Source organism: Schistocerca americana, chromosome 2 (genome assembly GCF_021461395.2).
Source record: "Schistocerca americana isolate TAMUIC-IGC-003095 chromosome 2, iqSchAmer2.1, whole genome shotgun sequence".
Lineage (NCBI taxonomy): Eukaryota > Metazoa > Arthropoda > Insecta > Orthoptera > Acrididae > Schistocerca > Schistocerca americana.
The window spans coordinates 361,964,914-361,987,086 of record NC_060120.1 but is presented as its reverse complement, the minus strand read 5'-3'; the positions used below and the strand labels follow the sequence as shown (position 1 = coordinate 361,987,086).

General features: G+C 42.3%; 1 protein-coding gene across 1 annotated transcript in view; it reads left to right on the top strand.

Annotated features, from left to right (window-relative positions):
• The first annotated feature begins 18,824 nt into the window (after positions 1-18,824).
• Positions 18,825-22,173, top strand: part of LOC124595517 (ribosomal protein S6 kinase alpha-5-like) — a 405,565-nt gene continuing 402,216 nt past the window's right edge. The window contains exon 1 of the mRNA XM_047134283.1: positions 18,825-20,018. Coding sequence (XP_046990239.1) covers positions 19,745-20,018 — 274 coding nt within the window. The 5' untranslated portion in view covers positions 18,825-19,744. The remainder of the gene's footprint in view (positions 20,019-22,173) is intronic.

The window sequence follows — 22,173 nt, the reverse complement described above, 5'->3', positions numbered from 1 at the left end:
GAACTTTATTTATTTAAGCTGCTAATGTTTTTATACGAATGCTTAAAATTTAAATGTTGTGTGGTGGTAGTTGTGGTCACCGTTGTCACTTCATTTGATCGGCACTCTATCCATTAAGAGACTACAGCCATTTCAGACCGGAAAAAAATACGTTTTACGATTCATTGTTAGCGGAGGCAGCATCTTACAGAAAGACTAAAGTTATGCCATGCACAATACTTCGCAACACTCCCTCGTAAAAAGGAGATAAACAAATGTAAAATAATAATGCAGTACAGAAGTGTCAAAACACGTCCTTCGTCTGAGACGGGAGTATTTCTTGCCCTCTCGGCCCCTGCAGTTTATTGTCGCGCGCGCAGTTTGTTAAGTCTCTGCCGCCGCCTTGTAAACACAGTGGCGGCAAACAAGTCGGCGGAAGTGGCTACCGTCGCAGACGTCGCGGTCCGCGCAGTCAAGGTAGGGCCGGCACGAGGTGATGTGTCTCCTTTGATCCTGCCTGCGACGCACGACAAGGAAAGGGGGGTGGGGGGGGGGGAGGCAGCGCTGGTGCTTAACCGGCTATATTAAACAACGAGAGACACACTGAGGTTACAGAAGTCGTAGGACACCTAATACTGTGTCGGAACCCCTTTTTCCCGTCGTAGTGTAGTCCATTCCATGTAAACATACCCCACGCCATTATGGAACTACCGCCACCTTGTTGACATCCTGCGTTCACGGCAACACTTCAACCCTCCCATCAGCACTTATCTACAAACATCCGCCTGCCGCTACGGCCGAGCGGTTATAGGCGCTTCGGTCCGGAACCGAGCTGCTGCTACGGTCGCAGGTTCGAATCCTGCCTCGGGCGTGGATGTGTGTGATGTCCTTAGGCTAGTTAGGTTTAAGTAGTTCTAACTCTAGGGGACTGATGGCCTCAGATGTTAAGACCCATAGTGCTTAGAGCCATTTGAAGACTACAGTTTTCCAGTCGCCTAGGGTCGATCCGATATGGTCACGAGCCCAGGAGAGGCGCTGCAGACGATACCGCGCTGTTAGCAAAGGCACTCTCATCGATCGTCTGTTGCCACAGCGCATTAACGACAGATTTCGCTACACGGTACTAACGGGTACGATCGTTGAACGTCCCATCTTGATTTCTGCTGTTATTTCACGCGCTGTTGTTTATCTGTTAGCACTGACAACTCTAAGCAAACGCCGCTGCACTCGGTCGTTAAGTGAAGGCCTCGGACACGATGTTTTCCATGGTCAGAGGTAGTGCCTGAAATTTTATGTTCTCGGCGCACTCTTGACGGTGTGAATCCTGGAGTACTGAATTCGCCTACGATATCCGAAATGAAATGTTCCATGCGTCTAGCTCCAACTACCATTCTGCGTCAAAGTCTATTACTTCCTGTAATGTGGCCATAATCAGGTCGGACAACTTTTCTCATGAACCACCTGAGTACAAATGACATCTAAGCCAATGCAGTGCCCTTTTGTGCCTTGTGTCCACGATACTACTGCCGTCTGTATATGTGCAATTGCTATCATATGACTTCTGGCATCTCACTGAAGTAACAGTCTGTGGCCCCGTGGCCTAGTCGGTGACTGTCAGGTGGCAAAGCCAAAGTTCCGGAAATGAATTCACACCTGGTTCTGGGACTTTCATCTGTCATTTATCACTTCTTTCATCGCTGGAAATAATTTGTGAGCGTGAAAAAAGCCGGATATGCCGTGCTTCCGAGTTCACATTAAGATGTTTCACCTAAACGTCCTAGGTAAATCAGTTCAAAGGTCGGAGGAAGATGTGGGACACCCCTACAGCTGCCTGGATAGTCCTGTTGAAAGTTCGTTGGACGACTAGGACTAGGATCTCTGGGTAAATCCACGTTTTTTTTTTTTTTCGTGTGTCGAGGGCCTCCCCTCGGGAAGACCGTTCGGTTGGTGCAAGTCTTTCGATTTGACGCCACTTCGGCGACTTGCGCGTCGATGGGGATGAAATGATGATGATTAGGACAACACAACACCCAGTCCCTGAGCGGAGAAAATCTCCGACCCAGCCGGGAATCGAACCCGGGCCCTTAGGATTGACATTCTGTCGCGCTGACCACTCAGCTACCAGGGGCGGACAATCCACTAACAATAAGCTGAATCTGAGAAGTTAAGGAAGACCTCGCATGGTATCTTGACTTGTAAGGCTCTCTAATGTTCAGACTAACTGTCGGACTGAGGACAGCTGTGCGTATCCTTTTTATACTGTTTCACTTTCTCCACAAAGGTACAAGCCTTGGGCAGTGTTGCATTTGTCAGTGCAGATTGGAAAGTAAACAGAAATCATTTCGCTTGATAATTAATAATATTACTTAGAACTAAGGATTTCTTGATGACGTTGCAATGTAATAAAAGACTCCTGTGACAAATATTGGCATATTATTTATACTGCTACAAATTATTAAGATAAAAAATGATGACATTGTTTGGTCAATACAATACGGGTATATTTGAGTATTCCGTCTTGAGTAAACCATAATTTATTTTTATTTGTTGTTTACTAAACATAATTTACTGCTCTTGGTTCCCCTTCTGTTTACTCCATGGGATAAACAGAATAAACTGGTGGAGCTATGGTCATCATCTTAAATTTCTTTTTAAAATAGTTCTCTAAGTACCTCTGCACAAAGATATACGCAACAAACTATAACTAGGAGGTTAAGAAAGATTTAGAAATATCATCATCTTCTTCGTTTCCCCTCTATCCAATATCTGATCGGGTTGGGGTATCAATGGTACTTCGCCACTTTACTCGATCTTTCCACCATTCTTCTTCCACAATTTGGTCCCATAGCAGGTTTCTCCTTCTTTAACTCATCTTACATCAATCCATCTTGTTCTCGGTCTTCCTCTTGGCCTCTTGCCCTCAATCTTGAACTGCATCGTCCTTCTTGGTATTCTCCCCTCTCCCATCCTCTTCACATGCCCAAACCATTTTAATCTATTCTTTTCAATTTTCTCAGTCAACATCTCCACTCCAATTACCTTCCTAACATCTTCATTTTTCATTCTGTCTCTCCTCGTCTTCCCTTACATACTTCTCAGAAACTTCATTTCACTGGATTGTATCCCGCTCTCCTCTCTTCTAGTCATAGTCCAAGTCTCTGTGCCGTAAATTAGTATGGGTGTGAAGTAAGTCTTGTATAGCACCAGCTTGCACCTCATTAGCACTTCTCTTCCCCACACCAAACCCCTCACACATTGGTAAAATGCACTACCCTGCTGTAGTCTTTTGCTGATTTCTGTCTCCAAACGAGCATTCCCCATTAATACACTTCCCAAATATTTGAAGTTGTCCACCATTTCAATATTCCGTCCCTTAATATGAATTTGTCCCTTGCCCTCTCTATTCCCTCTAGTTACCACCATGCTCTTGCTTTTCTCCACACTAAATTTCATTCCATATTTCTCGATCTTATCATTTAGGATATCGATTTGTTTTGTACCTCCTTACTGCTTCTTCCCCACTCCACAATATCATCAGCAAATAGTAACAGCTTCATCCTCCTTCCTCTATAGGCTTCTTTCGTCTCTTTGACTATTTCATCCATCACTATTATAAAGAGTAGTGGTGATATTACACTTCCTTGTCTTAGTCCCGTAACATTCTCAAACCATTCAGTTTTTCTAACTGGTGTCTGCACACAACTAGAACTTTTTCCATACATTGCCTGGATGACTTCAAGTGTCTGCTTTCCAACTCCCTTTCTCTTCAGGGTTGCCTATACCTTTTCCCTGAGAACACTAGGTCGAGAAATGTCATCACCAAATCTTTCCCATACTCCCAATGTCTTTCCATCAACTGTCTCATACTAAAGATTGGGTCCACTTTTGATCTACCATGAAGAAAGACATACTGCTCCTCTTCTAACTGCCCTTCCACTTTTTCTCTCACTCTTCTTTTCAGTATCCTCTCCATTATTTTTGCTACTTGGGATATGAGTGTGATCCCTCGATAGTTGTCACATACTTTCCTGTCACCCTTCTTGAAAACTGGGATTATTATTCCCTTTCCCCATTCTTCAGGTACACATTTTTGGGTCCAAATGCATCTTATTAGTCTATATAGCCACTGTAGCTAACTGGTCCCACTGCCTTTTCCTTATCTCCTCTGGTTGCATTAATAGCTCTCCGCTTTCCCCTTTCACCAACTTTGTGTATGTTTTTTCCTTCTTCATACTCTTTGTAATTCCACATATCATCCTCTTACCACTAGTAACATCTTTTTCCAACTCTCGGTGAATTTCTCCCAGCTTTTCCTCTTTTCTTCTGCTACCATTTTCTTACACTTATTTTAACTATCCTGGTATTTCCTTTTACTTGTTTGGTCTCTGTTCCATTCATGCCAGGCTTTCTTCTTTTCTTTTACTGCCTCCTTCACCCTCTCATTCCACCATGGTGTCTCCTTTTCCTTTACCCTTCCGGACACTCTGCCACAGTCTTCTCAGCAGAACTTACAAACGCTTCTTGAACTTACCCAATTCCTCTTCCACATTGCCATACTCCGTAGGGATTGTACGCTTAAGTAACTCCTTAAATTTTTCTTGTACCATGCCATCCTTTAGTTTCCACACGTTTACTTAAATTTCCCTTCCTTCCTTTATGTCTTTCAATTCATCAAATCTCACTCATCTTTGCCACCACCACTCGATGGTCTCCATCAAAAGCCTCTCCTGGGAGTGCAGTTACATCCGTCAACTGTCAACTGAAATATACAACTTGGAAACAGAAGCAGAAACATCACAACATTGTTGAAATTAAATTCTGTAAAAGCCTTAGAACCTGAGGTATAGTGTGGTTTGACAAAAGAAAACTGTAACTTTTATAATATCGATAAGATAATGGAGGAAAATAAAACGACAAGAAGACCTGAAATCGATACGTAGTCCTAACAAGGGCGAAATAGAAAGGACTAAAAATTCATTTGAAATTAAGTTTAAGAACAAACAATCAAATTCATTTCTTTCTCAGGTGCATCTGTCTTTCCTAAGTTTAGTTATGAGGAATGATACATGGCGGAATTGTTGTATCCATGCTTTTGTAGTGTAACTTTATTTTTGTGATTTTCAGGACGGAAACTTGTTTGGTGTAACATTCTATTCTATGCATAACTACTGTAACCTAAATCCGGCTGGAAGTTTTACTATAGCTACACCTTGGCTTCTCTCCCTACAGTTTAATTTTGACACCTCCCCTCCTCTGCCACACACACAGTTTCCTTCATTACCAAATCAACTGTTCTTCGATGCCTCGGGATGTGTGTTACCGACTTATTGCTTCTCTTAGTCAAGTTGTACCATAAATATCTTTTTTCCTCTATTTGATTCAGTAACCCGTCATCAGTTATCCTATATGCCCATCTAATCATAAGCATTATTCTACAACACCACATACGAAAGGTTTCTCTTTTCCTCTTGTCTGAACGGCATATCGTCCACATGTCACTTCCGTTTTAGGCTTCACTTCAAGTAAGTAATTTCAGAAAAGTGTTTTATTAAATAGTGGAATCGAGCAAAGAGCTTTCTTTAGCCATCAACTACCCCTTCGTCTAGCTACGTGCCGCATATACATTCATTTAATTTTTCTTAGAGTCATAATTGCGTCTTTAGCTACAGTTTCTAACCCATTTATTTGTGTTCCTGTTTCATCCAGTTATTTCCTACATGCTTCTCTCAATAGATCACTTAACAACGCCCAACTGGAATGATTTTCATATTTAGGGTCCACACCTCGATGCCGTAAGTCAAAACTGGTAATATGCACTGATTATAAGAGTTCCTGTTCACACCTTTAGTTTTTAAAACGTTATTTAAATTACTAAAAGCAGCACAGGACATTTTTCACATTTTTATTTATTTTATTGTCCAACCCCGCAGTGTCTTCAGTTGCTGTAAATACAAAAACTCATCAACTTCTTCTATGGTTTATTTTTTATTACGTACTATTTTCTTTTCAATTTATTGGTTATACGCCATTTTAGTCATTCCACACTCGTCATTTAAGTTTATATGTATTTTTGATTCATCGTTTCAACCAGACAAACATTTAAAGAAATGTTCAAATGATTGAACAGTTCCATCTCTTTTGTTAGTGTGTCGTCTGTTATTTTAACTCATGAAATGTGGCATATGCCCAGTACAAATTCCTTCTTTTTTTCCTTCATACTTTTACTGTTTCTCGTAGAAAATCCTGCCGAAGACATTTACGAACACTGTTTAGTAAAATAAAATTAAATTAAATTGGTTTTGTACCAGTTCACCGGAAGTTCTCGCTTTCTATTTGATATCCGCTTCGTCCATTCCAGATTTTCATTTCTTTTGCTTTCTTTGTAGCTGCAACATCTTTTTGAAGTTTGTATAAGCTCTTTCTGTAAATAACTGCCGAATAATCTCCTTTTACTAAGATTCTGTACTTGTTGTTGCCCACCATATTGTTAGATAAATTCTTGTACTCTACATTTCTGAGTTCTTGCGTGATCAGATTTTCTTCTTTATACCTTTGTACCTATGTTTAATTGTCCTTACGAGTCTATAATCACTTTCAGTTCTTAAGTGTGTTACAGCCGCCACATTTCTTTATTACCTTGTTTTTAGTCCTATTTGGTCCTTGACAAATCAGCATTCTGTTTTTCCTTTTTTTTCGTCTGGAAAAATATTTTAAGGACCGACATGCTGTTTGTCTTTGCAGATTCTAACACGCATGACTTGTTGCCAATTCTGATATCTAGTCAGAGGTTTCCCATATAATGTATTTCTTAGATGTTTTCCTACTTTCGCACTGAAATCTCCCATTATTACCTTGCAGTGGCATTTCGTGACGTTTATCGGCTACTGTAATATGTCGTAGAAATCTTCTACCTGCTGCACATACACTAGTGACATCAAACGTTACAACCATCTGCTTAATAGCTTGTTTGCCATCTTTGGAACGAAATACGTAACAGATTCTGCATATCAGGGATTCGACAGATTGTTGGTAGGTGTTTGTCTACGCGCAGATCATGTAATTCGCGCAAATAACGGGCCACTGATCTGCGTACGCAGTGATGGCGCTCGATACCAAAACAGATGGTTTCCATAGCGTTTACATAAGGCGAATTTGGTCGCCGAGACATCAACGTGAGTTCGCTATAATACTCATCAAAATACTGTAGTAAGGTTCTGGCTCCGAGAAACGGACAATTATACTGTTGAATCATTGTATCGTTGTCGGGGAAGACAAGCATGAAGGACTGCAGGTGATTCGCAGCTGTCAGCGTCTTCGATTATTATCCCGGGTTCACATGCTAGCGCAGGAGAATGTCTCCCATAGCACAATACTGCTCCCACCAGCCTACGTCAGTGGAGCGCTGCACGTTTCGAGCCGCCATCCAGAACGATGACGCCGTTTGTTGAGATGACCATCGACTTTGCGTGGCAAAAATGTGATTCACCCGAAGAGACGGCACGTTCCCATTGATTGACGGTCGAATCCCGCTGGTCCCATGTCCACTGCAGCCGTAACTGACGATGTCGTTGGGTTAACACGTGAACACGTAGGCGTAGTCTGCTGCGGAGCTCCGTGTTCAACAGTGTTCGATGAACTGTTTGCTTCGAAGCACTTGTGCGTGCACCAGCATTGTGCTCTTTCGGCATAGATACCACAGATCACCATGTAGCCTACTTTCTCAATGGATTTTCCCATCTGCAGCCCATATCTTCGCTAGGGTGGTCCGACGTCCATGTCTGCTCAGCTTACATACTTTTGTTACCGCGTCACGCGTTCACAACGCCGCCAGGGGGCATCCAACGTCACGGTTGACAGTGGTTATAATGTTTTGGCTTATCAGTGTATGTCATTAAATTTCCGTGATGAATTTGGATTACTGAAATTTGTGTCGAGTGAAACAGCAAATATCAGAAAATCTTATGTGGCAGCAATTGGAAAGGAGCAAGCTTCCACAATGCTTGTCTTGACTGAGTATTGGTTTTTACCTACTGTTTACTAATCTGGCCGTTCTCTTGTTTTCCTTAGAGAGCAACTTTCGTGACCGTCAAGGTTAATCTATAGCGACAAGGGATGATACCTGAGGGTGTTTGTGTATTGCCAGCCTCAGTTGAGTTCCAGACCCTCCTACAGACAGCGTGACTCATAGTATTCAGTTAGCCGTGTCATCCAGGTTAAGTCACGAAAATATTATTGCTTAACACCGCGGTGTCTACATAGTGCAGTGCTGTTGAGATCAGCAAAAGCGACAAGATAGACGGTTACTTTTGGCCTTTGCCATGTATCTGTTCACGTCAGCAGTAAAGTTGAAACATGATTTAGACACGGCCAACATCTCATAGATCTGCACTGCGAGAATGGATTGAAATACGTGGTGAGAAACGCAACAGTAAATAACTTTTCCTTGCAGAAAGTCCATTGTCATCCATACATGTTTTGTGACGAAATTCCTTTCCTTTTAGTCCTTTGGAAAACATATTTGTTGCCAGCTCTGCTTACAAGGGAACCTCCCCATCGCACCCCCCTCAGATTTAGTTATAAGTTGGCACATTGGATAGGCCTTGAAAAACTGAACACAAATCAATTGAGAAAATAGGAAGAAGTTGTGTGGAACTGTGAAAAAATAAGCAAAATATACAAACTGAGTAGTCCATGGGAAGATAGGCAACATCAAGGACACTGGGATTGTAGGAGCGCCGTGGTCTCGTGGTAACGTTAGCAGCTGCGGAACGAAAAGTCCTTGGTTCAAATCTTCCATCGAGTCAAATCTTTAATTTTTTATTTTCAGTTTATGGGACAAACTCTTATGTTTTCATCACTTTTTTGGGAGTGATTATCACATCCACAAGAAAACCTAAATCGGGCAAGGTAGAAGAATCTTTTTACCCATTCGCCAAGTGTACAAATTAGGTGGGTCGACAACATATTCCTGTCATGTGACGCACATGGCGTCACCAGTGTCGTATAGAATATATCAGATGTGTTTTCCTGTGGAGGAATCGGTTGACCTATGACCTTGCGATCAAATGTTTTCGGTTCCGATTGGAGAGGCACGTCCTTTCGTCTACTAATCCCACGGTTTTGCGATGCGGTCGCAAAACACAGACACTTAACTTATTACAGTGAACAGAGACGTCAATGAACGAACGGACAGATAACAACTATGCAAAAATAAAGAAAGCAAAATTTTCACTTGTGCGAAGACTTGAACCAATAACCTCTCCTTCTGCAGCTGCTCACGCTACCACGGGACCACGGCGTTCCTCAGCTCATGCGCTCCTTGACGTTGCCTATCTTGCGCATGGACTACTCAGTTTGTATATTTTGCTTATTTTTTCACAGTTTCACACAACTTCTTCCTGTTTTCTCAATTGATCTGTGTTCGGTTTATCAAGGCCTATCCACTGTGCCAAGTTATAACTAAATCTGAGGGGGGTGCGATGGGGACGTTCCCTTGTTAGTAGTCGTTTCTGACGCGGATAACATCTTCTTTCTACACAATTTTATTGTGTCATTCTTGTTTTGAGATTGACAACAGCGAATAGTCACCGTGAGTCATATTTGCAGTCACGGTAGGTGGCGGCTGATTTCGAAGTTCAGCACGAGCACTTCACCGTCGCCATTTTCGGTGACTGTACAGGCGCATTACTCCGAAACTAGAGCACTACGCTTCCCACTGTCTTGGTCGCCTCTAATTCAACCAGTTGTGCAAACGTTGTGTTCTAGGTATTAATCAGTGTTTCACTTTCCAGTTAATCATGCATTATAGATAGTGAACCAGAACCCTCCTGACCCTACCGACAAACTATCAGGGATAGTAGTGTGGGCCAAAATAAAAATAAAAATCTAGTAAACATGGGCTCTTAAGATGCATACCTCAAAGGCTATGGGAATTTGTACACTTTCGCTACTGTGGTAGAAATCTCTTCATCTGATAACTCTTTGCTTTCCATATTCTGAGAGGTAGTAGCATGGACCAAAACAAGAAGAAAAGTCTAGTAAATATTAGATCTAAAATACAAGCTTTCAGAGATATAAGCACTTCTTCATCTTCGCTGCTGTAAAACAAATCTCTTCTACCAAAGAAGTATTCCTAGCTCTTAAGGCACACGTTTGCTGGACGTTTTCTTTTTCTTTTCGTCTACAGAGCTACCTCCTCCAAAGACTTTGCAGAGGAAGAAATTGTTTTATAGCACTGAATATGAAGCTCATAGTTCTTCAGGTATGCATATTAGAGCCCAGGGTTACTAGATTTTTTTTCCTAGCTTTAGTTCATACCACACTACCTCTGACAGTTCGTCGGTGACGTTCTGGTTCACCCAGTACAGCCTGTGAGTCCCAAAATAACGTTCACAGTCAATTTTTCATTCGACGAACAGGTACCATTTTCGTTTCCAGTTTGTAATTTAGGATCCTCCTTTCGACTATATTAACATAAAGATACGAGAAATTCACAGTTTCCAAACACCGCTTGGAGTATACTTCCCCGAGTATTTTTCGTTTAGAGTAAAGAACGTTACCGCTTAGAGTATACAGCACCATCTCAACAGTTGTATGAATCTGTCTTCCATCACAATGACATGAATTTTATTTGCAATTTCTTCACAACAAACCTCTTCCAGGTGTCCGAAATTGGTAAGATCGAAAGGAATTCACCAAATAAATATATGGGGTGTCAGATAAACGATAAATGGGACTTCTCTCGCGAAATTCGCTGCAGAACTGAACAGGCCAGAAATTCTTTTTAGAAAATGAATAAAGTACCCACTAACTGTAACATAAACCTTAGACTTAGCGGTCGACTGCTTCGATGCTACGTATTCAGTATCCTACTCTATGGAGCTGAGTCATGGACATTTACCGCAGTATTGGTGGGAAATTTGACGTATTTGAGACGTGGGCGTATCTATTAAGGATATCACGGATAGATAAAGTTATCAACGTGGCAGTACTGCAACGTATGAACAAAAATTTAGAAATTTTCAACATCACCAATAGAAGAAAACTCGAATACCTTGGTTACATAATGCACAACAACAAATACCACAGGTTGCAATTAATACTTCAAGGAAAGTTTGATAGCAGACGTGATCTAGGATACAGAAGCTCATCCTGGCTGTACAACTTTTGGGTTCAGCACAGAATCGCAGTTCAGAAAATCAGTAGACAAACAGCATATATTGCTACTTATTGCCAATGGTCTTGGAGGACAAGGCACCTAAGAAGAAGTAATAAATGGTCTCGAAAGCTAGTTTCAGAGTTCCCGTTTTACCTGTCTCTCAGTCGTCAGAGAAACAGTTTATCACTACACGAAAACTGTATTTATCTATTCCTTTGAAATATGGCACATAGGTTATATAAGACAGTTGCCGCCCCCCCCCCCCCCCCACCAAAAAAAAAAGATGCGCTGCCTCTTTTGGCAATCTTAGACTCACCACTGTCGTTAAGATCACCATCACCATCAATCATTGGACATGAACCTGCTAGACAGAGGCACCCTCTAGAATTTTCCACGCTTCAACGTTTCTCCTGTGTGTTTCATAGTGTCACCTGTCCACCTTCCTTCATGCCGTGGTCTCGGCCTTGTCTGAGGCCTTACAGTCCAGTAAAGAACTTCGTCGACCAGTCTACCGTCCGTAAGCCTGCAGTCATCTGCTGCCCTTCTTCATATCATTTTCATTACAACCGTAATTACGTCATCAACTGCATTCTGTGCGTTGAACCACTCATTTTTTTCTATTTCTCTACGTACTTTCTAACATACGTATCTCCACTGACCGCTGAGCAAACCTTTTTTCTTCCTTTATTATTGTTTCGTCTCTCTCGCCCCATATTGGCGGGGGACGGGCTGCCAGCGGTACAACATTCTGCTCCTCAGCCAAGAGCTTTTAAAAATACAAAGACGAAACAAATAATAAAAGTTGATAAGTTTACAGAAGGTTCTATACACTTTAAAAAAGAATGAATTGTTTTTGGTGCTTACTTGCAAAATAAGAAGACTGTTAATTTTTCTATAATTAAAATGGAATGACTGAAAGATATTAAAAAAACACATAAATCTATATATTTAAAAATACATCGCCGAAATGGTGACAGTCTTTTAAAACACAGCACTGCACTTTCATTCAAAATCTGAAGGACCTGCACTGGGAGAATAGGATTTTGGGTGGGAGAAACTAAAGGTGTACTGTAGGGTTTCGGGGCGTGGATGGAAAAAAATGTGTGGGTCCGTTTGATGGGAGTTGTGGAAATTAAGGTAGATTTTAGGGTGACTTGTTGGAGGATAGATGGGGAGAAGTGAGCGGGGCCGTGGATCAGGAGAAGAACGGATCAGGAGTGACTGAGAGGGAAAAGAAGCAGGGAGACCAGATGCGGAGTGGGATAGGCGACGAAGAGTTACAGTTGGTAGAATGGATAAACAATGGGACAAATTTCATCGTCTGGGAGAGGGTGTCGGTTGAAGTTGCGGCTGGTATAAGATATGGAGTGGGTGTAGGTGTGGGGACGGTGGGATGCGTTTGTAAAGTCGCAGCAACACACGAAGGGCTGGTGGCCACAGGGAAAACAATGGAGTTATTGGAACCTAGTTTGAGAGTAGAATAAGATATGCGGAGGTGTTCGATGTGGGTGAGGAGGGATGGGTATTTGATGAGGTTGTAGTGGTTCCCCGTGGGAGACGGTATAAGGATCCAAAAAGCAAGCCGAGTGCATAGCGTTCAGGGATTTGGAGAGACTTCTAGAGATTTGGTGCGACAGATATCCATATAACATTTGCACAGGAGAGAATTGGACGGATCAAGGTTTTGTAGGTGCAGAGAACAGTGGAGAGGTGCAGATAGGCCAGTCAGTTGTTTCAGTGTATCGTAGGCGCTCTGTTGGATCATTAGTAGATGAGGTTCTCGTGTTAATTGCCGATCGAGGTTTAGTCAATGGTATTTTAGTGTACTAGTTAACTGGATAGGATGGTCGTAAATGGTAAAGTGAAAGTCTTGGAGACGGAAGATGCGGGTGGTTCGTTCCACAATTTTGTCTTGGTATTCTAGAGTTCGAACTTGAGGAACCATTGGTTGCACCCGGAGGTTAACTGAATGAAGTGGATTTGGAGAGATGGTTGGGATTTTAGGAGTGTAGGGTAGAGAGCGAGGTAAGCGGTGTCCATCAGCTTACTGGAGGAGGTGAACTAATGGAGGTGGATTGTGTATACCGACAGCGTAGAGGAGATAAAAGAGAGAAGAGGGGACGAAGTCTTGGGGCACAACTGCAGTGGGATGGAAGGTGAGCAATCGTCAGCTGTCGAAAAATTTTCACATTTTCCATGGCTTCCTGCTATACATCCTGACTGGTAATACACACTGACTGGAAATTCAGTTCAACTTAAACCGATTTTTAGATCTATCAGAAACTTAGTTTTCAGAACTCCATTCAGCTTGAACAATAAGAGTGTTACCAACAATGTTATTTCACAAAACTTCCAGCTATTCCGAAGAAATTTATCGTCGTTTTTAATCCAATCTGGTATAGATGTCGCTGTCCTCGCAATATTAATCAGAAACTGGCGCACTGGATATGTTTTATAAACTATCTGACTCAAAATAGGAAATCCCTGTAACTTGCTTTACGTCTCTTTACTGGTACGTGAGAACTTAAGGCCCGGATCTCTTTGTTATCTCATCATAGGTTACTCCTTCCTTCATTATTTCGATTACGGTGAACACCAGATTAAGAAGAAAGAATTGTTGGCTGTTCGCAATGTTTCCTAGAAATCGGCATGCACGCCTCACTTCGTATTTTCTGAAAAGAGAGCTTTGTATAGAAGCCAATAGTTCATCAAGACTATTGTCGAAAAGGCGGCCGGACACGAACTGAGCAACATAAACAGAGTCCAGATTAGGCCTCACTTATCCCCGCAAACGAGCTGAGCAACTTTCCCTTCAGGTAGAAGAGCGCAGACCTGGGGCTTCCCACCTAAAAGATGCGGCCGGCAGCGCCTCCCGTAGACCCAGTACGCTTCTTTCTTCTGCTATGTTCGTGTCCGCCCGTGAATCGTAGGCAGTGGCGAGTTTCAGCATAAAGTTTTGTTAAACGCGTAGGAGAGATAAACTGAATTTGGAGGACAGTATAAAGACATTGTTTAGTGAAAGGCATCAATTCCTTGTTTACAAAAATTTCACCTTTAGACGCTTTAGGGAGGAGAAATCGACTGGCGAGCAGGGCTGGAGATTCAAAAATGTTCAAATGTGAGTGAAATCTTATGGGACTTAACTGCTAAGGTCATCAGTCCCTAAGCTTACACACTACTTAACCTAAATTATCCTAAGGACAAACACACACGCCTTTGCCCGAGGGAGGACTCGAACCTCCGCCAGGACCAGCCGCAATTCCATGACTGCAGCGCCTAAGACCGCTCGGCTAATCCCGCTCGGCAGGGCTGGAGATACTCTAAGAATAACTGCAACACAAAAATTTTTACATTAGGGAATGATCATGTTTTGTCGAGGTGCGACGTAATCGTAGTCATGATCCATATTTAGTGCAAGACTTAAGAAGAGAATCAGTGTCGAATTCAATAAAATCGAAAGCTGCATGTGATATTGACGAGCGACCGGCAAAAATCATTAATTAGGAGGTGGAGCAGCAGAGCCATTTGGTCACCATCTTGACTCATCGAGATGTAACATACATAAGAAATAATATTGTCAGTGCAAGGCTTAAGTGCCATCCGAAATTGCCAAAATCAACAGAGGAGGTACACTTGGCGGTCAATTCTATTAACACGAAGACAATAAAAGATGAGGAATTTGTATTGAAAAATGATTCTGACTCACGTTTGATAATTTTTTCAACGGAGTCAAATCTTCGTTATTTATGTGAAAAGGACATAGTTCTGATGGATGGCACATTTGATTATGCTCCATAATTTTTCTTGCAATTATTTACGATTCATGAGTACACCTGTGGGATGTATATTCCACTGGTTTTCTGTATTTTAAAAGATAAAAAGACGGCAACGTACGTCAGTGCTCTGGATTGTGTTAAACAGGAATGTTTAAACAAAGGAATGTGCTTCGAACCAAAAAATTTTCGTGGTTGATTTTGTGGCAGCAATCTACGGAGCTGTTAATTCAGTCTTTCCCGAGAGTGAAATAGTTGGCTGCGGGTTTCATCTTTCCCAAGCTTGATAAGTTTTCTTTCTTTTTTCCATCTATTTTTTTTATCTTATACTAACACAGTATAGTTTCGCTTGGGACTCTAGGCAGTGTTGACTGTTTTTCTTCCTGAAAAGACCACCGATTCTTTACAGACGTTAAGGTCTCTAGATAGTTGTCTACCGTGTGTTATCCAATGATTATTTATGGATATTTACCAAATCGCAGAAAACTGGATGATTGAGTTTATTTCTTTGTTAACTGTCCACCATAGAATTGTAGCAACAAATCCGAAAAACGCGCCCATTCATTTTGTTAAAAAATACTGTATAATATTGGGTTTACATTCGACTTTAGTTACATGACACTAATAAAAGTCATTAGTTCTGTATCTGTTTTCAAATACTGTTATAATACGCTGATTAGAAAATATTATGAGAAGTTTGTTAGTATTTACGGATGGCATTAAGTACTTAACTTTCATCAGTTTTCAAATGAATACCGTCTAGTGACAGCTGTTTGTTTCATAAAACTTATTTTCTCACTAAATTATGTGAATGAGTAAAAAGTTGCATCTGGCATAGGCATTCATTGATGCTAATTAGTAGCGAACCAGTTGTTCCATTTTTTTTCCTCTCAGTAGTATTGAAAATTGTAGGTGTTGAAATCTTTTTTTCTTCTTTCTTTAACAGGTGGCGTAAAATTCAGACACTTGGACTTGGCACAGTTTACAGGGATAAAGAGTGTGAAAAAGGGAAATGGCTTCACTATTGCTTCTCTTTAACGTACGTAAAACATGAAGAGGTAGGAAATGCGTTTTGTGATTTTATGAGTATCATGCCAGAAGATTCATTACTGACGCAGTTCTCCGACTATCTATTGGAAGATTATATTGACGAGGAAATTGCATCTTTCTCGCCTCCTACTTGGGCTGACGAATCCTCCGCACTTTGGAGAACGACGAACGCATGCGAGAGCTTTCATTCTCGTTTTAATTCATTATTTGAATCAACTCATCCTAACATTTTTAATTCTGTGAGTACTTTGAGAAGAGTGCAAACAGACGCTTACATTCGACTGAATAGTGTTGGCTGTAGTTTCTTACCAAAAATGGACAAGAGAACCAGAGAGCTGGAAAAGGCGGTCTAAGGTCGAACTCAGTCTCTTTCTGGGAGAAACCTATCATTACGTTACCATCCCTGTTTAACCCTTACAGACCCTCTGGCTACAGTGGGGTACATTAACTTTTACTGTACCTTAGCTGCAAAGGAAGCACCAATGGAAACCTGAGGTACACACTTGTGAATGTTCAGCCTTTCCATCATGCGCAAGTGCTGCCAACTGTTGGGCATCACTATGAAAATATCAGCAAATGAGCGTAGCAGTGCGCTGCAGCTCGTGAGCACCAGAATATACGATCGTGGTTGGTTCTCTACAGTCCAGTGCATAGCTGAATATTGGTGTTGTTTTTCGCTTAGTAATTATTGAATGATCATTTTAATATTAATTACAATAGAAAATACTTTGTAATTAGTTATTTTTGTCTATAAAATGAAACCGATTGTACAAAGTTTGTTTTGATAGGGTACATATTTTTGTATAAACCTTGCATCTACAATCATTATAAAACCACCTACGAACATCATCAAACGTAGAAAAATTTTCCTTACTCCAGAAAAAAATTCAAGTCTGAAAGGGTTAAATACAGATGGTTGCAAAAGTGCCACCTACTTTTCCTCAGTTATTGTCCACTCCTCAAAAAAAATCCTGTACCAGAAACATCAAGTAAATTAGTAATGAACGCAGCACGTTCTGTAGATAAATCCACAGCACTGTCGTTAGGTCTTGTTTTTCCAGTCTTGCGTCCGTACTTCACTTCGACTAAGTATACTGCGGCTTCCCTCTAACTGTTATGTGCATACTGACTTTCATAGCTTAGGCTACTAAACAGCAGTCATTCGGAAGGGAAGCTACACGTTGATGTGCTGTTGTCGTCTACATCGTTAGGGACAGAACAACAGTTTCGTTGTCATGAAAAACGATGGAATCCATCCACAGTTTTGTTGTAGCAACATTTACGTCATTTACCGGAAGTGTGTTCCTTGAATAGGAAATGTCTAAAGTAGGATACGTTCCGCTATGTCTGTAGATCCCACTTTTTCGGAATATGTGTCCAGTTAAAACATGATCGAAACACACTGAGGGAAAAAAAGGAATGCAATGGTTTAACGTCCTGTCGACCTCAAGGTCATTAGCTCAGGCTCTGATTGGGGGTGTATATGATAGGAAAATCGCCGTGACCTTTTAAAGGAACCATCCCTGGATTTTCATTAAGTGAAAGCATGGGAAATGTAAATATTAACAACCTTCCTCCCGAATGACCCTAGCACCTTACCCTTGCACAACCTCACTGAACAAAGTACAAAGACGCAATACAGTAAGTACTCAGACAATTTTACTTTATTTAATTAAAAAATGAGTTTTTGAAATTGTTAAGAATAAAAAGTTCGTCTTTCACTTGCTTACGCCACTTGAGCAGTATTCTCAAACCGGCGTTAAAAATTAATTTTGGCGTAGGTCATGGACGGCTAACATTATCAGAACTGTAGCCTTTTCTTTCTTTCGTATATGCTCCTTACTAGACTAGAAATTAAAACAGAATGGAATACTCTTCGATCTGCAAGGCGTACTTCTGACTGTATCCAACGAGGCATTGTGCGTACCATCGCAACAGCGTATAACGTCACCATTTTCCAGTACTATCCCACCACTTAACGATGCGCGAATTATCGTAGTAGGCAGTTTTTCCAAACGTCTCCCTGCGTATTTAGATGGTTTTCCGTTATATCCATAAATTAAAGGTGATGACTGGGATGACGAAGCTGGCTCTCGAATGAGCATGATCGAAACATTTGTCGCCTATCTCGCATAATGAGTACAGGCAGTTTTATTGTACACTGAAAATTCACCTGTTTAAAATTGTTACAAGATGGGAGAAGAGATCAGCGTGATTAAAGGGCACGTCAGTTGTGAAACTGCTACCCAAACAGTATGTTCAGAACGCCTTATCCAGTGAGCATTTTCAAATGGACTTGAACAATAATCTACTGCAGTTCGTCGTTACTTCCGTACTACCGTGTCCCAGCATCAATATCCCCCTACCCCCCCCCCCCCCCCGTGCCAGTTGTTGTGTTATCAGAAAATTGTATCGCCCTCGCTGGCTATGCGAATGACAAACAAACGAAGCGACCGAGAAATGCACAGACTAGAGAGAAGGCGTCTGATTATTTTTGCCTGCAGTAACAGCTGTTAACAATACTTAATCGGGCTGAGCCGTAGATTAGCTCTACGTTTCAATTACGTCTCTGCAAGCAGCAAATAAAAGCTGACAAAGCGTGCACGGCAGGAGCAGACGCCGCCAAGTCGACAGTTATTTACACGCTAGGTTTTTGCTGCGGCAAGGTTGGCGACGCTGAAGAGTCGTGGTGGGGGCAGCTATGGCGTCCGGTAGTGGGGGAGACCGGCGCTTGCCACTGCGCATGCGCAGAGTGCCGCCCTTTCGCAAGCTGTCGTGAGCGAACAGCTGATCGAGTGCTGGACTCTGATTAGTCGCTAGCCGTCCGCTGAGACGACAACACGTGCAGCGTGAGCGCTAGCGTCCGCTACTTCCTTGTTGACAACAGCGACAGCTGTGGAATTACAAAAGTCGTTTTACGAATAACAAAAGGAACGCCATCTGTGCCTCTCAACTACAACGCCGTCTTGGATTACAGTGGTTTTTCGTTCTTTGTTTGCAGATTGTGATTATTAGTGAAGTTTCGTTTCCTTCACCATTTTTGTTTATCGCGCTACGGAACTGCGTATCATTCTGACCTGTGTTTTTTGTGTGCCACTCACAGGACGTAGGAAGTGGTTCTGTGACCTGAAAAGTGATACTTTGCAGTTAAAGAAGGAAGTTTTGGATCTAGTGGATGGGAGTTTATTTCTTTCCTCGTTAAAGGACAAGTGCGGAAACGATTATTGTTTTTTGTGTTCCTAGGATAGTGTTCGCTTGGATATTTTCGCGTCTGTATTGAAACTGTGGTTTCAGCAGTTTTGAAGTTGAGAGATTTGATTTGTTTCGTGCGACTCCGCTGGCGGAAGTTCTTGACCTACATACTGAAGACTGATTCTCAGAGCCGGAGCGATCTGATTTTCTCCACCCGACGAGTGAGACAAAATATTTTTACTAGTTGCGTGCTGTTACACAGTCGCTTGTGGAACATTTTTCGTGCTATTGTGGAACGTCCGATGGCAGGCTGTTTGATATTTAGTAGTGTGATTTGATCTTTTTGTGTTTGTACATCAGTGGTCGAGAGGTGCCGAACTGTGACTTGCGAAACTGTGACTTTGTGAAAGAGCTCGGCACTGGACTGTTTGACTTCGTACTGCGGTTCGAACGCTAGTGACTTCTGTGCCAGGACAGTCCGGTAGTCAAGCTGGCCTGCGCCAAAGTACAGAGCTATGCGGGCAGTGCTCCTCGCACACATCGAGTTGACTCGCGATCTTCGCCACTTTGCGTGACCTGTGACGGCCGTCGTATGCCTGTGACGGTTGACACTGCTGCTGCGACGGCGGCGGAGAGTGGCTGTTCGTCCTCTGCCGCCATGGGTGTTCACAAGAACACAGAGCACGAGAGTGGTTACTTTGAGGACGAGGAGATAGACGACGACACGGAGGCCGCGATTCGCGAACGCATAGGCCGCTTCCTGAGTGCGACGAGGGACGAGGACGAAACGCCCCTGCCTGGGTCGCGGGCCGACGCTTCCGCCGCGGGCAACGGCGCCGGCGACACCAGGACCAACGTCTCTAACGGTAAGTTCCCGCACGTGTCCTTGCTTATCTCTCCGTGCTGTTAGGAATGTGTCTGCACGCCTATTGCACAACCGTCGGTATGACACTCGAGCCTGCTCGCTAGACAAGCGACTGAGTAGATAGTGTCCGCGTGGCGCAGTGATTAAAAGTACTGAACTCTTTGCGTTCATTGAGTACGGTTCGCAGCTCCGTCCGATGCCCCGGTCTACTGAATGGTACATGGAATTGCTATAGGTTAATTCTGGGAGTTATGAATGGTGGGCTCCATGTGGTTCCCAAGTTGTGCAGTGACAGTAAACCATAAAATTACCATATAAGCAGCAACCAATCGCAAAATCATGTTCGTTGAAAGCACCGATGATGGATGTTAATCAGTTGAAATCGATTAGCAACAGTGAATAAACAAAACATGATTTTGCGACTGGTTCCTGCTTATTTGGTAATTTTAATTCTGGGAGTGTTCCTACAAGGAAGCAAGGACAGATTGCTCCATTTCGGCTAGGGTTTGATAGACTGGTTGGGGCGAGAGAAAACTCTAGTCTGTAGTGTAACCTGAGCTGTAGGTTGAGTTGGTTGGTAATAATTTGGTTGTTAGATGCAATTCACATTCACTGGTTTCGCCAAGTAACTGTTGTGTGGTAACAGTGTGATGTGTATCGTGGCGTATAGCTAACGTGCATGTCATGTGTGACGCACTTTTCCCGATTAAATCTGCAAAGAAAATTCATAAAACTTCTATATTGGACAACTTTTGGACGAGACTTTTTATGCTCATTATGTACATATTGTATACAAACTACAAAATAATCTTTTTTTTAGGGTGGGGGGGGGGGGCGGCGGAGGAGTGGAGGTACTTACCTTTCACCGTTTCTTTCCTTCCTTTCCCTTCATATGGTTACCGCAGTCGTGGAAAGTTTGTGAATTGGTGACATTTTTAAACTTTGTGTATATATATATATATATATATATAGATGAGGCATTTATCGTAACCTCATTTTGTTTGCGAACTGGAAAGAACGTTCAATGGTAATTTTAGTCGACAGTCTTAAATCACCTACTTTATTCCTCACATACATTTCGAATCGCGGTTTCTTAACGGGTTTGGCCTCACACGGCGATGGGAACGTGTACTTGTAAATGTCGAAGTGAGGTAATACGGAACAGCACAGCATTGGATACACATTGATATCGTAATGGATTTCCCGTGTCGACGCTGCAGATGTAAGTGCTCTTCCAAATGTATCATACCGGAATTTACAGTTTACTTTTCCGTTTTGACTCTCGTGCTTTGTTATAATTATGTTGTATGCGGCCATATTTTATCGAATACCAAAGTGTGGACATTACGCCTATTTGTGTCCGGCACCAAAACGGCTATCACTTTTCGTAGGCGACCGTCAGCAAATGCTTGTGCTTTTAACAAGAAGAAACATTACAAATTAAAGAGCCATTGGCTTTTGGCCTGAGAACGTCACGCGTTACCTTTTGGTAGTGTTTATGTATCGCCTGCGCTGAGATGTGGGTTTCGTTACATAAAATTTCACTCGTAGTAATAGTTTTATTTGTATCTCGTTGTACTGTATTCGGCACAACGCAATCGTTCTTCCATTCTGACTTTTTGGGGTGGGCCAGTTTTTTTTGCCTTGCAGAATCCGTGACTGATAACCAGCAAGTTCTAACGTGTGAAACTGTGTGCAGTGCACAGATTCAGGGGGTGAAGCCTTGACCATACGATAGATCATATCTCATTAAGCTTTGAAGCCGATAGTCTGAGCTATTTAATAAATTTGGATTCGGGACCCGGGTTTAACTCAAGCGTGAAAGTTCGATGCGTCTCCCAACGTATGTACGTCTGCGTGTGACTGAAAGACCATTGTAAAACCGTGGTATAAATTGTGTACCGTTGTATTGTGAGTGTAGATTTTCCGAATCATACCTTTCACTTGCTGTGAGAGACGATTGGTTTGCCACCCTGCAGTACAGCTGTTCAGGCGTTATGCATTGGTGATCCCTAACCATAACTATAGCAGGCGAGGCGATTAGGCATTTCACTCAAATTCTCTGTGTCAGCTACAACTAATTTGTCCATCCGCTCTGTCCTCTGTTTACAGTTCGGACTCCTCCGCCTTGCATAGTTACAGCGTTCTTCTTATAA